At 33.0% G+C, this 16,794-nt stretch overlaps 1 protein-coding gene across 3 annotated transcripts; it reads left to right on the plus strand.

The window, feature by feature from the left end:
• The first annotated feature begins 13,243 nt into the window (after positions 1-13,243).
• PPCK2 (phosphoenolpyruvate carboxylase kinase 2) lies at positions 13,244-15,275 on the plus strand. 3 transcript variants are annotated; one of them, XR_002538533.2, is made up of 3 exons: positions 13,244-14,181; positions 14,321-14,398; positions 14,639-15,275. XR_002538533.2 is itself a non-coding variant. In XM_022033009.2 (2 exons), exons 1-2 carry the CDS (start codon positions 13,386-13,388, stop codon positions 14,683-14,685), a joined length of 843 nt encoding a protein of 280 aa, XP_021888701.1. In that variant the 5' UTR covers positions 13,245-13,385; the 3' UTR covers positions 14,686-15,275. The 3 variants fall into 3 exon arrangements, 1 of the variants encoding a protein (XP_021888701.1); XR_015821765.1 differs by having other exon boundaries at positions 13,245-14,398; XM_022033009.2 differs by lacking the exon at positions 14,321-14,398 and having other exon boundaries at positions 13,245-14,181.
• The last annotated feature ends 1,519 nt before the right edge of the window (positions 15,276-16,794 follow it).

Consider the following 16,794-nt stretch of genomic DNA (forward strand, 5'->3'; position numbering starts at 1 on the left):
GCAGAGAACCAAAACCTTAGCCGACACCTAGCCAGAGAAGAAGAAGAAAAAGGCAGCCTGAGGGAAGACCAGCTATCGGAGGGATGCCGCTGCTGCCGTACGGAGCCAACGTCGACCGCCAAAAAATATAAAAAAAATTTCTTCTTACTTGGAATTCGATCTGGAGTCTCTCTATGGCCATATCAAAGCAAAATGGTCGATGGGTGAGCCAAAAATCGCGGACAAATCTCGGTTGAGCCGCTATGGCCAAAATCCAAAACCCTCTCCGATGACTCACTTTTCATTTCTCATTTTACGTGATTTTTTGACCACCGTGTTCATCTTCCTTTTCTGGTGCAGGTTAGCCAAAGAAAAACTCGAGCCGCGAAGGGGATCGGCGGAGCCACCGCACTTGGAGACCTTCCACAGGTAGGATTTTAATTTTTTGACTTTTCTAACCAACCGCAGCCAACCGAGGCCTCCTAACTCATTTTTCACAGGTTTACATGTAAAACCAGCCAAAATTGACCTAAACCAACTAAAATCAAGAAAGCCAAGGTAAACCGCCGCCATCCCATAACCATAAAGTTTGCTAGAAGGGTTTTAACATGCCTATTTTAGTTTTTTGGAATATTTTTAGATACTTAACGGGTGTTTTAAATTCTATAAGAAAAATTTAAAAAATTCAGAGACTGCCAGGAGACACAATAAAAAGTACAGTATTTTGAGCACTGATTCGAGGTAAGAATCTCTTACCATTTTCTCTGTAACAGTAAATTGATGTTTAATAATCAATAATGTTGTGTCTTGTAAAAATTAAAAAATTTTAAAATTAATTATAAGTCACTATTGGAGCCTGAACCAGTTAGTGCATATTCGTCCCATTTATTATTTATTTTCTCTTATACTGCCTCAAATGCTTACTATTATGTTGTGTGCGTTAAATTGCTAGTTTTTGTTGTCTTCTCAGTTATTTAATTTATCTAACCGCATAGCCTTAATTATTGGTTCGTTTGCAATAAGTGTCTCAATTATGTTATCTTGACTTACGTATCATCTCTTTGCATAACTTATTGTTGGTTGGTAAATATGAGATGTTGATATATAATTGAGAATTGGTTGATACAATGAATCTATGTATGAAAACCTACTGGGTATCCTGGGAAACGATAGACGGATCAGGTACATAGGAAAAATTCTACTGTGAACGTTACCTCAGTCGGACGGGGTTGAGAGATCTCATTCCGAAAGGGTTTGAAAAATATAGTTCACCCTCATACCGGATGAGGTATCAAAGCGATGGTACGTTTGGCGCCCATTACTGAACGGGGTATGGGAACATGCAGTTTATTAACAAATTTGGATATTTGGTTTATGCATAGGGGGGACATCCCTATAGACCTCTAGAGGTACCAATAAGTTATTCTTACTCGCTTGTATATGAAATCATAATGTTATTTGAGTTATTGTCCTTATAGGTTGATTTTGAAAATTTGTAACTGGAAGTGTGAAATAAATTTTTTTATGTTAAATAAATTTATTTAAGAAAGCAAATGACTCGATTATTTGTTTTATAATTTTTACCAACCTTCAGTTTTTCGTGCTAGTAATTAGTGTGAAATTCTTACTGGGCTAGTGTAGCTCGTTCTCTCATTTAACAATTTCAGATTAAGAAAACCAAGATCCAAATCCTGAACAGTAGGAGGGTTGTGAGTAAAGGTTGCTCCCGAACCCCATCAAAGGTGCTAGTAGAGGTTAACTCCATAGGATTTTAACTTCATTTATGTTTATGTTAGTTTAACTCTTTTTAGGGACATTTCTGTAGCCCCATTGGGTATCTCAAATTACTTTATAAGGAATGTAAACCCTAATTATTATTTGTTTATGCTATTTTAATATATATTCTTTTCTTTAAGATTTCAGACCTTTACAGTTGGTATCAGAGCTGCATTCCTCAAAACCATTCCTTACACAGATATTTAAAGACACTGAAATACAACCCAACACTCAACCATCTCTTGTAAAATGCAGGCACAAGGATATGAGGAGAGGAAGACCCCTATTAAACTACGTAGCCCAGGATGGGTCCCTTCGAGTACATTTCGATCGACTCTTTGAGATGCTGGAGAAACTTATCTCTACCCAGCAAGTCCGGGAAGAAATGAGGGAGTTGCTCTACCCCTATCACGGTTTGAGCCACCCCTGCAACAAGAAGATCCATTGGCACCCTGATACAGCCCTGCTTCTCTACCATATCATCTTGCACCGCTACAGTACAATCTGGTACCCCTACCATACAACCAGATGCTGCCACAAGGCAGTCCGACCCCTTCTAACATAATCCAGTCCTTTTTTCATGGAACCTAATCCCACTCATGATGGACCCAGACTACATTGAGAGGTACAAGAGACTAAACTCATCTACCTTTACATGGATATTCTCATTCGAAGAGGCCGAGCATTGGTTAACAGAGATAGAGAAGGTTTTCGCAACTCTTGAGTTGGTTCCCAAACAAAAGGTTGTACTTGCCACCTACATACTCGTGGGTGAAGTAGGTCACTGATGGTAGTTGAAGAAAGCCACTCTACCTATTCCAGTCACTTGGGAATAGTTCCTAGTAGCCTTCAATGCAAAATACCTTCTAGAGTATCTTTGGCATTTAAAGAAAATAGAGTTTGCACATCTGGTCTAAGACAATATAACAGTGTTAGAGTGTGCCCGAAGGTTCTTAGAGTTGGGCCGGTATTTTTTTGAGAGTATGATGGATAAAGGTAGAAAGGAAAGAAAGATTGAATGGGATCTCCGTCCTGAGATCAGGCAACAACCGTATGTGTTCAAGCTCAACACCTACTCAGCAGTTCTAGCCAAGACACAGCTAGTAGAGATGAACATTTGTATCTTCCCTCTAGTAGTGGACAATTCTAAACCCCAAATTCCACATTGCAAACTAACACTAACTGTATTGGTTTAGTAAAACAAGAGACCTAGGGCTGTGACTCAAGCCCCTTCTCAAGCACCAACAGCAGGATGCGGTAGGACTTACCAGTACTGTGGCGAGGATCATGGAGACCGATTCTACTATCGCCTCAACAATACTTGCCGCATATGTGGAAGTGCCCAACACTATACGAGAGAGTGGCCATGAAATCAGAATCAGGCCAGACCTCCCATCCAGGCAGAGTTTACACCGTCACCCAGCAAGATGCTGAAGCTAACCTGAATGTGATACAGGGTACGTACATTATTTATAACCACCTTGCACATGTTTTAGTTAATACTAGTGCTTCACATTCTTTTGTCTCACATACTTTTACAAAAAATTTGAATGTGTTACCTGAAAATTTTTATTCTGTGTTGTTTATGTTTACTCCTAAGCATGAGTCACTACTAGGGGGGGTCATATATAAAGCTTGTATCTTAGAGATAACTGATAGAAAATTGAGTGTAGATCTAATAGAAATAGACACGAAGAATTTTAATATAATTTTAGGAATAAACTGGTTAGTGACGTATCACGTCACTGTAAACTATTTCCATAAGAGGCTTGTATTCAATCTTCCTAATGAAGAATCATTCACAAATTAACAAAAAAGTTAGATATTTTTCGTATCATAGTAATTGCTTCGTTATATGATACTTAACTCGATTATCTTTTCTACATTAGGCAAAGCTAAGAAAGAAATTTTCATTTAAGATATCCATGTGGTCCAAGACTGCCCGAGTATGTTTCTTGATAAATTATTCGGACTACTAGTGAATAAGAAAGTCGAATTTACTATAATCTTCAATCTGACACCCAGCACATCTCAATTGCCCCTTGTTGCATGAGTCAAATAAAGATGGAAGAGTTGAGAAAATAGATCAAAGAATTATAGAATAGTAGGTTCATCTGACACAGTATATCTCTTTGGGATGCTGGAGTCACGTTTACAAGGAAGGGAAATGGGTCCCTGAGGTTATGTATTGACTATAAGGATTAAATAAAGTCACAATCAAGAACAAATACTCATTCCCCAGGATTGATGATCTTTTCGATCAATTATATGGTGCTCAAGTTTTCTCTAAGATAGACATGCATTTAGGTGACTATCAGGTAAAGATCAAGGTAGAGGACATTCCCAAGACAATCTTTATAACTAGATGTAGACACTATGAGTTCCTGATCATACTATTTGGGCTAACAAATGCACAACTCTTTTTATGAATTTGATGAATAGGGTTTTTAGGTAATTTCTGTATCAGTTCGTCATTGTGTTTATTGATGATATCTTAGTCTATTCAAAAAGCAGAGAGGAACACATTCATTACCTGACTCAGGTTTTATAAGTTCTCAAGGAAAAGAAGTTTTATGCAAAATTGAGTAAATATAGGTTTTGGCTTGAGCAAATTACCTTTTTGGGATACGTAATATCAAAGGATGGGGTGCTAATGAATCCTGAAAAAGTTGAGACAGTACTCGATTGAAAAAAATTGACTTTGGTTAAGGAGATTTGTAGCTTTATAGGAATGACATGATATTACTATAGGTTTGTGGAAGGATTTCCTAGCCTAGCTGCTCCATTGACCCGACTTACAAAAAAAGTCAATTTTGAGTGAAACGAGGATTGCGAAAGGAGCTTTATAGAACTCAATAAGCGGTTGACTACTGCACCTATGTTGGCTTTACCGAGTGGGATAGGTAGATACACAATGTATAGTGATGCCTCTTACTTAGGATTGGATTGTGTTCTGATGCAGCATGAGAAAGTTATAGTTTGAGTCTAGACAGTTGAAGAGTCATGAAAAGAATTACCACCACCCATAACTTATAACTTATCGCTATTATCCATGCCCTGAAGACTTGACGCCACTACTTGTATGGGAAGACTTTTGAGATTTATACATACCATAAGAGCTTGAAGCATATATTCACTCTAAAGGATCTCAATATGTGTTAAGACATTGGATAGAACTCCTCAAGGACTATGATTACAAGATATTATATTACTCGAGTAAGGGTAACGTGGTAGCCGACGCACTTAGCTGAAAAAGTACAGGTATATTGGCTCACTTAATGGTTTCTGAATGCAGAGTAATAAGGGTTGCACAATATATACGGCTTTAGTACTTCAAGAGGGTTACATGTTTGACACATCTAACTGTCCAACCCCAACTGATTTAGAGATTAAAGAAAGCTCAATTGATCGATTCCACTCTAGCAGCTCTCATGAAGTTTACAGAATAGGGAGTTAATCTAGAATTTTGAGTCTCTGCCAATGGGTTGCTCAGGTTCTAAGATATGGTGTGTATCCCAAATGATAGTGAACTAAAAAGGAGCATCATGATAGAGGCCCATAGCTCAAAGTTCATCATACATCCCGGAAGTACTAAGATGTACTAAAGTATGCAACTTTGTTTTGGGTGGAGTGGGATGAAAAGAGAAATTGTTGATTTCGTCTCCAAGTGCTTTATATGTTAACAAGTTAAGGTAGAGCATCAACGCTCAGGTGGGCTACTTTAGTTATTACCGATCTCGAAGTGGAAATGGGAACAAATCATCAAGGATTTTATGAGAGGGTTGCCTAAGGCACACTCGGGACATGATGTTATCTGGATAATTGTTGACCGACTCACCAAGTCCTCTAACTTTTTAGTTATCAAGATGATTGACCCTTTAGATAAGGTAGCAAGAATTTATATCCGGGAGATAGTCAGGTTACATGAAGTTCTGGTGATAGTGGTATCCGATAGAGACCCCTGGTTCACCTCTCAGTTTTGGTTTAGTTTTCACCAAGCAATGGGAATGAAATTGTCTCAGTTTTGCCCATGTTTTTCGTCCAATTGGCCGGTCCTTTTGCTCCGATTTGGCCATGGGTGTGTTTAAAATTGAATTTCGAGAAAAATGAAATTTTTTTACCTTTTTTGGCTGTCAGAAAGGGCTCCAGTGCAGCGGCGGGTGGCGGCAGTCTCCTTCCCAGCGGCCGAGTCTTCTTTTCCGGCGAGGGGATCTGGCGGCTAGGGTTAGGATTTGGTGTGGATGGAGGTTATTTATATCCGTCCACTTTTGATCTGGGCCTTCTATCACGTTTGATCTAGATCGTCTGATCACGATTAAATAGAGAGTGAATCTAGATCGTTCATTGCGATCCAATCTGGATCATCCATCGCGATCTAATTTAGACCGTCTAATCGCATTCAAATATGACTGTTTGATCGCGTTTGGAGAGGGAACGCATCTGGGTCGTCCGTGTGCGCGGGAATAGATTTGGGTCGTTCGATTGCGGGCACGCAGATCGCCTGCGTGGCATCGCGTCAGTGTCCGCTGCCACGCGGCGCGTCGTGATTCATCAGGCTTGCTGACCGGGCGTCTATCATGGTGAAACTTCTCTAAATTACATTTTGACCCATGGTTTCTGAGTTTTCTTTCAAAAATACCCATAGAACCCAAATTTTCACCAATTTTTCCAAAATTATTTTCAATTTAATCATCCATCAATTTTATTTCATTTTCACTCTAAATTAAAATTAAGAAAATTGAAAAATTAAGAAATTATGTTTATAATAAAATCCTAAATTACAAAAAATTAATTCAGGGTGTTACAAATATCATCAAATACCTTTTCTCTCTAAATTACCTATCAACGATATAGTTTCTTTACATATCTGCCACAATAAATGCTTGATCAGCTGAAGGACTTAAGCGTGCTAAATTTTCTTTCATGGAAATCATGAATTACTAGATGATGATTCCACCATATCTTGCAATCTGAAATGCCAAGTAGTATGATAACCTTATTTAACTATGTATTATGTATCTTTTAGGTGCTTTTATATAAGTTTATCCAGTAGTAGTCTTCTACTTAGAGAGATTTTGATAATCTATTTGTTTCATGAGAACAAATAAAGAATTAATCATATCAATATTTTATGTTAATCTATATGATATAAGTAATGAGGAACCATCATTAAAGCATGTATTGAGTAGCAAGGGGACCATACATGATGCCTCACTTCAGGAGAAACCACTTGTCAGTCCAAATATTTATATCCCTATCATCCCCCACTATCCATCTCAAGCCACCTTTTATGAACTCCTTACCGGCCAAATCTCTACCATGTAAAGCTAGATATGAACCCTCTTGTACGTATAAAAAATCTCTTTCTTTGAAGTACTCAGCCTGCAAAATTTAATATAACAAAAACTGTGAGGTATTTAACAATCGTTAGGTTTGTTTGTCAAGTATTGCTAAATTAAAACTATGAAAATGTCAAAATTCTGTCTGTTATTCATCTTGTTCGTATATAATTTCGATCGATCAATCCAACGAATCTTTCACTCTCGTTTTATTTTTTAATATATCAAAATTTAAAGATAGTTCTTTCTAGCTACAGACATATAAATTTTAGTGTAGAAAAATGCTCATATAGTATATGGAATAGTTGTGTCACTGTCTTAAATAACACCTCTTTTCCCACCCTTGATAATTTGTTCATCTTTTAGCTTTTGGTCCTTTTTATCATGTGTTCCACCATACTGTTAAAAATCCCCGACATGAACAAGATCGTGCAGTCGAAAAACACGTGTATTTACTATATCTTTCCGCCAAACATATTCCAAAGTTTTTATTGGATATGTCTCCTCATTCATTTAGAAAAAGATCACACACGTTTACATATTGATAGATTAACTAGAAGCCCTCTTATATGCTTTTTAAGATTAAAGCAAGTGTAGATTACATGGACTCTCGTCACTCTCCCAAATATCAAGTTATTATCTAAATGAGATAAGAAGTCACATATAGAACACTACTTGTATAGAGTATTTTCTTATTTCAATTTTCAAATTTGAAAAATCTTCTCTTTTAAATTTTATATATAAATTCTACAAGAGAATTTGATGTGCAAACTTTATTTTATACAATCTTTAAATTATTATTCTTTTTTTTTATTTGAGGGAGATATTAATTTTGATATTAAAGATGTTGGACAAATGGCTAGCTGATATGGTAATGTGCCCCATATAATATATATATATATATATACATATTAATTAAATAGCTAGGTACTTGCAACTTATCCATCTACCTAACACCTACCCTACTCCTTTATTACATGAAGATTACCCTATAGTCTATATATATAATCCATATAATATACATATACATACATATAATATATATATATATATATATAAAATATGTGCTCTCTCTGTCCTTGCATTTGTACCTTCCACTTTGGTATCCCAAAAAGTTTGGCTCCACTTCAAAAAGATTCACCACAATATTAATTCTCTACATCTCCAACATTTTACAACACTATTATTATATTATATTTATTTTATTATCTCAAATTTACTCCAATAAATAAGAACTATAACTTTTTTAAAAATTTTATTTTATAAATTACAATGCTGTTTATTTTTTATAATTTATTTAATTAATAAAATAATCTAAACACACAATTTAAATGTCAAAATTACATAACCCATTACACATGTTATGACCAAAAAAATTATAACACAATAATTTTTTTAAAAAAAATAAATTAAAAGAGAATCCCTTTTTAAAATTTTAATATAATATAATAATTAATATATTGTCTTTAGTGGAGGCATGCCCACTAATATATTAAATTATTTTCATTTGCTCCTTTTTCTATTAATCCCTTTTTAATCAATCAATTAAATAGTTCTTTTCTTGTATTTTTATATTTATTAAAGATTCATCAATATATTTAATCAATCAATTAAATTTTAAAAAAATATTATTAAAAAATTTTAATAGAATCTCAATACATATATTTTTTAAAAAAATTTAATATCTATTACTATTATCTACATGGATTAAATAAAATATAGCGATTAAAATTAATTTTTTACTTGTAATAACTTTTAAATTCTAATAAAAACAAAAAAAAATTCTTTATCTTCCCATAAAAAATTTTATAATTTTAATAAAAAATCACAAATTAAAATAATTTTGTAAAATTTAAAGAAAAAATTTCATTGAGAAGCTTTTAAAACCTATTTATAATATATCAAGAAATTTAATAACTAAAATATTAATATATTTTTTTAATCCTTTTTTAATTTAATTTTTAAAAAAATGATTTAAAATCTTTTATGCATTTAGTCATCCCACGAAATTAAATTTTAATTTCAATGAAAATGCGTTTGAAGAAATTTTTTCGTTTAAATTTTTCTTAAAATAATTTTAATTATATTATTATATAATATGAATTTAATAAATAATTATTATATTTAATATAAATTAAAATAATAATTAATAAAAAAAATCGTTATTTTTTAGATAATAATATATGTATATAAACATTTGAAATGGATGACGGCAGCCTCCACCACCGTCATGGAGACATGGCATGTCACATGGCAACATTAAAGCACAAAAGTCACCACCACCTTATTAAACTTCTTTCTACTCGACAAATATAATTATTAATTAATTATACATACATACATATATATATAATGACCAATTGATTTATGTGTTGAATTTAAATAAATTTTTAAAACACAAAATTATTATTCATGTCGATTTAATTAGAACAAAAAAAATATAATTTACTATAAAATTGATTATTTTTTATGATCATAATTTGATTCTTTTAATTTAAAATAATATTAAAATTTATAAATTTTTATATTAAAGAAAAAATTGAAAATCATAATCTCTTTAAAAAATACATTAAAATACATATATTTTATATTATTTTTAATTTATTTTATCGTCAAATTAGAATTAATAATTTAATCTCTACATACTAAATTTATAACAATTTAATACTTTAAATTTAATTATCAACTTTATTAGAGTACTAATTAAATTAATTATATTTTAAGATATGTGTGCCCCATATATTATATATATACACATACATACACACCCACATATCTATAAACATTTTTACACGAATTTATTAATGACCAATTGATTAATGTTATAATTCATACGAATCATAAGGTTAGTTCATGCCATGCATGACTAAATAATTATGAAAATTGGAATAACCATGTATTTTTTTTTATTAATTTATTTCAAAGAAAGAAAGAAAATTAAGTGCCAATTTTTCTTTCTAGAGCACCTAATAATCAACTCAAAATAGGAATTAGCAATTGATTGTTATCGTATATTTGTGGATAAGAATTGGGTTTTTTTTTTTGGACGGTTTATATGGTGACATTTGTAAATCTCCAATCTCCAAGGCTCCTATATATACATATATGTATATGTATATATATATATATATCGTACAATATAGACATATAGATATATGTAGTACGTAAAGGAAGATGATAATGGTGAAGCAAACTCATTGATTGATTTTATTTTGTTTCCTAGCTTAATGAATATTGATTTGACTCCATATACTTTTAGCATATTCCTCTCTACTATTTCTTTTACCTTCGAGATAAATCCCCATTTATTTTTTTAGTTTAATATAAAAAAAAAATTATATAAAACTTTTAACTTAATTAAATAGATTTAATTGTCACAAAATATTCATTTCGTTCAGAAACGTAATAAAGTCATAAGATAATTTTTTTAAAAAAATTATATCAAATTTCTAATTCGTTGCGACTATTCAATTAAAAAAATTTAACTGTCATAAAATTTTTATTTAGCTTATAAATATAATAAGCTCGTAAGACTTAAGATAACTTCATTAATACATTAGTAAATTAAATTATCGATTATATCGAGTTAAATATTTACTTATAATATATTTATAAAGTAGTGAACTCTATGTTTTTAATTAAGTTTCAACTCATAATCCCCAAAAAAAATATAAAAATGATAATTATCACACTATCTTATTGTGTGAAAATTAAATGTAAACGAGAATTGACTGGTTATGTGAATTAATGAAACGGTTGTTTTATTGAATATTCTGAGAGATGGTGGACGGACCGAATACATAAAAACCTAATCGTGAATGTTATCTCATACTAGATGAGATATCGAAAAAGATATTTTTAACGCTCATACCGGAACCCGATTCACCCTCATACCGAACAGAGTATTGAGGGATAATACTTTTAGCGCTCATAGCAGACGGGATATGGGGACGGTCCGATTCACCCTCATACTGGATGAGGTATTAAGAGATGATATTTTTGGCGCTCATACCAGATGGGGTATGTGGATAGCCGGTTAGTTGACAAGTTTTAATATGGATTCACGCGTAGTGGGACATTCCTATGAACCCTCAAGAATACCAGTAAGCAAATAAAAAAAAAATATTGTCTCTTGTTCTTTGATGCGTAAAAATATCTAGTGGTATGGATATGAGTGTTCATAGATTATTTTTGGAAAACTCATAATAGTACATATCAAACAAATATTTTTATATTAAATGTATTTAATTAAAGTAAAGGCTCCATTAGTTATTTTTTTTATTTTTACCAATTTTTAATTTTTCGTATCTGTGATTAGTGTGTTATTCTTATTAGGTTAGTGTAGTTCATTATTTCATTAACTATTTCAGATCAAGAAGATCAAGACCCAGATCCCGATCAGCAAGAGAGTTATGAGTAGTTCACCATCCGAACTCCCTTCAAATATTAGTGAAAGTTGTCTTAAAATGCTTATTTATTCGCTTTGTTTTCTTTAATTATCGTTTATATTTTAGAATTAACATTCTCGTAACCTTATTGGACATTCTAAATTATTGTGTAAGAAATGTAAACCCTAACTCTATTATTCGCTTCCGCATTTAAATTAGAACTTCATTTCATTTAAAGTTCCGAGCCTCTAAATGGATACATCTGATCTAAGTTTCAATAATATTTTGTAATTTTTTATGATGTAACTGTATTCAGAGCGATCTTCCTCTTTTGATATTAATACAATCTTCACCAGTTGAGTATCAACCTCCACAGTTCCTAGCCCCCGAACGTCGGATACGATATATTGCAGAGCATTGTGACATCCGAGTAACTCCACTAAATATAGTGTACGACATCCTTGAAGTCGGACAGAGAAAATAACTATAACTTTTCTTGTGGAGTCTGTAACCACCGCTCCTTACTCGACCTGCAAATATGCGTCAAAATCCATGTCATCCACATTGCAGTTTCAATAACCAGGGTTTAGAGTTTGCCATCTCCTTTGTCGGATGTCCCCTATTTCTCTTACTAAATTTGCTTGCTTCCATTCGTCAAATGATCTTCTTATTAAATACATAGAGTTTTGGTCTATACAATTATTTTTTTGTTTAATGATAGTTTATGAATTTGAATTGAATTGTATTTTTATATGTATCATTATTTGAAAGTTATTTATATTTTTTTATAATTGATATATGTATATTACGTAATTGATAAATACATACATTATGTACTTGAAAAAATTATTAAAAAATATGAGAAGAGAATTTCATTTTGATTGGGGGAGCTCACAAGGCAGAAAGCAAGTCAAACAACTTAAATAATGCATACAACACTAGCAGCCCTTTGTTTGCACATCCAAAGCTAGCTAACAAGCAAGAGAGTAAAGACAAATCTTCTAGAAGCATCCCAACTAAACATTTTAACCTATAGATACATATATATATATATATCTACACACACACACCATATGTTAATTAATTATAGTAAACCTAAATGCAGTGATTAAGTTAACAGCGTGCGCTTAATTTCTATATAATTTAATTAGTGAGAAGATTTGTGTGAGGCCTAATGTTGTTTATGAAAATGACATGAGATAATATATGTATATGTATATGTATATGTATATGTATATGTATATGTGTATGTATATGAGTGTATTTGTTGATTGTTTACTCATACTTTGGTAAATGCTTGATGAGCCCAAATGAAATTTATGTTTCAATTTCATGTTATATAAAAAATAATAATTTATATATTAATATAATTTAAAAATTATGAATTCATGTTTAAATAAAAAATTAGACTCCAAATATTTATATTAATAAGATATATAAATAATAATTAAGAATATAATTGAAATTATTATTGTATTAATAATTATAAATTTAATAAATAATTTCCTCATACGAATAAATAAAAGTAGTTCAAATTAAATGTATATATATATATTTTTTTACTTTTTGTTTATTTTAATTAAATAATTTTTAAAATTTAGACCGACTTAAAAAATAAAATTACAATTTAACTACAATAAAAAATAATTTAACATGAGGGGTAATATGGTAATTTCAAAAGGTCTTCTCCTTCACTTGATTGCCAACGGAATATTCGCTCTGATACATTAGCATCCTCTTCTCCCGTTATAAAACCCGCGTTACTAACCAAAAACCTCTCAAAAAAAACACTCGCCATAGCTCCAGACAGCACAATCAGAACCAGACTTTGAACAAGAGAACAGGGAGAAAAAAGGAAGAAAACCAACTTAGCAGGCACAGACTTCTTGAATCTGCAACTGCCATGGCGTTGTGCGAAGCACTGAATGAGAAGTACCAGCTTTGCGAGGAGATTGGCCGAGGGCGATTCGGCACTGTCTCCCGTTGCTTTTGTCCGATCTCCAATGAATTCTTCGCCTGCAAGATAATCGACAAGCGGGTCTTGACCGACCCGATTGACCGAGAATGTCTTGAGAATGAGCCCAAGATCATGGCTCTTCTCACTCCGCACCCTAACATCGTTCAAATCCACGACATGTACGATACCGATGATGCACTTTTCATCGTCATGGACCTTTGTGACCCTGTAACTATCTTCGATCGTGTCGCCGCCGCCGGCCCCCTGTGCGAGGCGGAATCATCGATGTACATGAAGCAGATCCTTCAGGCCGTCGCTCACTGTCACCGATACGGCGTCGTTCACCGCGACGTCAAGCCTGATAATGTGTTGCTCGATTTCAGAGGCGGCAGTGTACGGCTCTGCGACTTTGGTTCTGCCGATTGGCTCGGCGTGAGTGGCGAGCGCCGGCTGACAGGACTCGTAGGCACGCCGTATTATGTAGCTCCGGAGGTAGTAATGGGGAGAGAGTATGACGAGAAGGTGGATGTGTGGAGCGCTGGTGTCGTTTTATACACAATGTTGGCCGGGATCCCGCCGTTTTACGGCGATACAGCGGGCGAGATCTTCGAGGCGGTTCTCAGGGGAAACCTCCGGTTTCCTCCTAAACTTTTCCGGTCGGTTTCTGCTGAAGCCAAGGATTTGCTGAGGAAGATGATTTGCAAGGATGCATCCAGACGATTATCTGCAGAACAAGCTCTAAGTGAGTCTTCTTCTTCACTTCTTCCTTCTTGTTTTTACTTTCTGGGTTTTCAATTTTATTTTCTTTACTCCTGAATCGTTGATTGATTTTAAGATTATGATTATGATATTCTCTTGAGATGGTTGATTCTTCTGTCTAGATGGAATCTGTGTGTTTTGATGTCCCTGTTTTAGGAATGTATCTGGGAGATTATCTGCAGAAGAAGCTTTTAGGAGTAGTAAGTTTTCCTTTCTTTTTCTGGGTAATAACTTGAAATTTATATCTCATTTTGAAATATCATTTCTATCCCTGTTTGGCATACAAGAAAATTTGGAAAAAGAGAATCTGAATTCCAAGAATTTCTGCATGTTGTTGTTCTTCTTCCATATTAACCAAATAAACAATCTGTTGATCATTCAAATGGAATCTCTGGGATGAATTGAAGAAGCTGAAAAGCTAAACTGTAAATTCTTTGCAGGGCACCCATGGATTGTAAATGGAGGAGAGAGGAGTTCCATGGAATGAACGAGTCACCTTAAGGAGAGCAGATAGCGGAGTGAGTAGAAGCCACATGTCTGGCTTAGAACTGTACATAGAAAGGCTGGCGTATGAAATCTAGAGGTGTTAAAGGAGACAAGCATGCTCTCCTTCTCCTGTCTTTGGCTTGTACAGAGGACAAAAACCCTTCACGGATCTGTTCCAGAAAACTCCATTTTTGGCAGACCCGTATCTCAAGAGAGACACTCACATGGGTCTCTGCTACCAAGAAGAAAAAGCCCTTTCCTTTTGTCTTCATGTTTTTTGTTTTGGGTAATTCTAATTCTACTTTAATCCCTTCCTCCATTATCATTTTGATTGAGAGAAATGGTAATAAATGATAATTGAAAATTTGAAGTATGGATGTAAGTTTTGGAAAGTATAGAATGTGCAGATAGTGTGAGGAGAAAAAGAAGAAAGAAAAAGGCAGAGTGAGAAGTGAGTAAGATAGCATTTCCCGGCCTTTACTTTTACTTTTTAGGTTTTGGCTTGTTAGAGAAGGGAGAAGGTAGAAAGAGGAGTTTGTACTGCTACTTCTACTGCTACTTTATGAATAAAAGCTATGTTGTTAATGACTATGCTCCCGGTTTTACAGTAACATGATTGCAGATTACATGGGTTTGTCTTTGGATGGAATCATGATACTTTTATTCAAATGTGTATATATATATATATATATATATATATATATATAAATAAAGGGATTCTCTTCTTCCTTCTTCTTCTTCTTCTTCTTCTTCTTCTTCTTCTTATATATATATATATATGTATATGTAGCAAGGCATATTATATGGCATATCCAAACCATTACTTATCTGGGTTAGATTCAAAATGAATTTGATTCAAATTCTATTTCTTTTTTAAGGGTTAAAAATGGATTTGTGTTAAGGGGGTCTTACTCTTGTAAATTTTTAAGAGTTTTGGAACTTGAGTTTGGAATTCAACTCAATCGAAGCTTAAATTAATTGAGTTTTAAATGGAGTTTGGCTCACTAGTCAAGATGCAGACTTGAAAAATGGAGGTCAGATTTCCAGATTTCAAACTAATATATACATACATATATACACACACACACACACACACACACGAGAGAGAGAGAAAAATCAAATGAATTAATCACATGAAAATTAGAACTTGAAATAGAAGTTAAAATGGTATATGCTTGGGTTTAAACCATTCTTGAATCTTGATTTTCTTATTGGAGAAGATTGGAAGAATCAGAAACTACAACCTGTTTGTCAACAAATATCATATATATAATATATATATATATATGTATATGTTCAACTGAACACAATAGACACGTTACTATCTAATTTCTACTTAATTTCTGATGATTCAAAATGTCAAAAATAATTTTCAAAGTGAGAGAGTATACAGTTATAATCATATAATAATATTATAACACTTCACCCAATTTGAGCAAACCGTAGAAAATTTTGTCAAACAAAAAAATAATGTGTACGGGCATGGATCTGAACATTATATGTATATATATATATATATATATGCCATTCATACTGATAGGTGGACCCATAAAAAACATGGTGAAGTACATGCACACCTGTTATATTTCTTGGTATATATATATATATATATATATAAGACGACAAGCTTTTCAATCTACTGACTTTACTGAACTTATATTCAATATTTTTTATGCCCACGATCCATGTTATGTATATATTTGTGTATATATAGGCCGGGTTCTGTCAGTTATGTTCGTGTGTAGGCAAATATGCAGCAGGTTTCATGGTTTCAGGTAGATGGGAAGAAGAGAAGAGAAGAGAATCCGTGATAACTTATCCTCATATAATAATCACATGTGGTCGCCCCCATGATAACTTATCCTGACTCCTCCAGATTCTCCGTTAATTGCGCTTAACGGCGTCAACTTTTAAAATTCCCAGAATATTTAATTCCAAATTTTTTTTTTCCAATATTTAAAATATAAGACATTACATGTAAATATAATTTACATTTTAGTGAGATACTTACAATATGAATAAGAAGAAAAAGATATTTGATAATTAATTAAAAATAAATTTTATAAAAATATTAACATATATTATTATCAGTTATTACACTATATGTATA

This window comes from Carica papaya, chromosome 6 (assembly GCF_054855325.1).
Source record: "Carica papaya isolate Zhongbai chromosome 6, ASM5485532v1, whole genome shotgun sequence".
In the NCBI taxonomy this organism is placed as follows: Eukaryota; Viridiplantae; Streptophyta; class Magnoliopsida; order Brassicales; family Caricaceae; genus Carica; species Carica papaya.

Bases quoted from the DNA above. Each gene is read 5' to 3' on its own strand.
- PPCK2 (XM_022033009.2), top strand. From the start codon at position 13,386: ATGGCGTTGTGCGAAGCACTGAATGAGAAGTACCAGCTTTGCGAGGAG. The intron at 14,182-14,638 runs GTGAGTCTTCTT...AATTCTTTGCAG, and splicing joins ATCTGCAGAACAAGCTCTAA to GGCACCCATGGATTGTAAAT.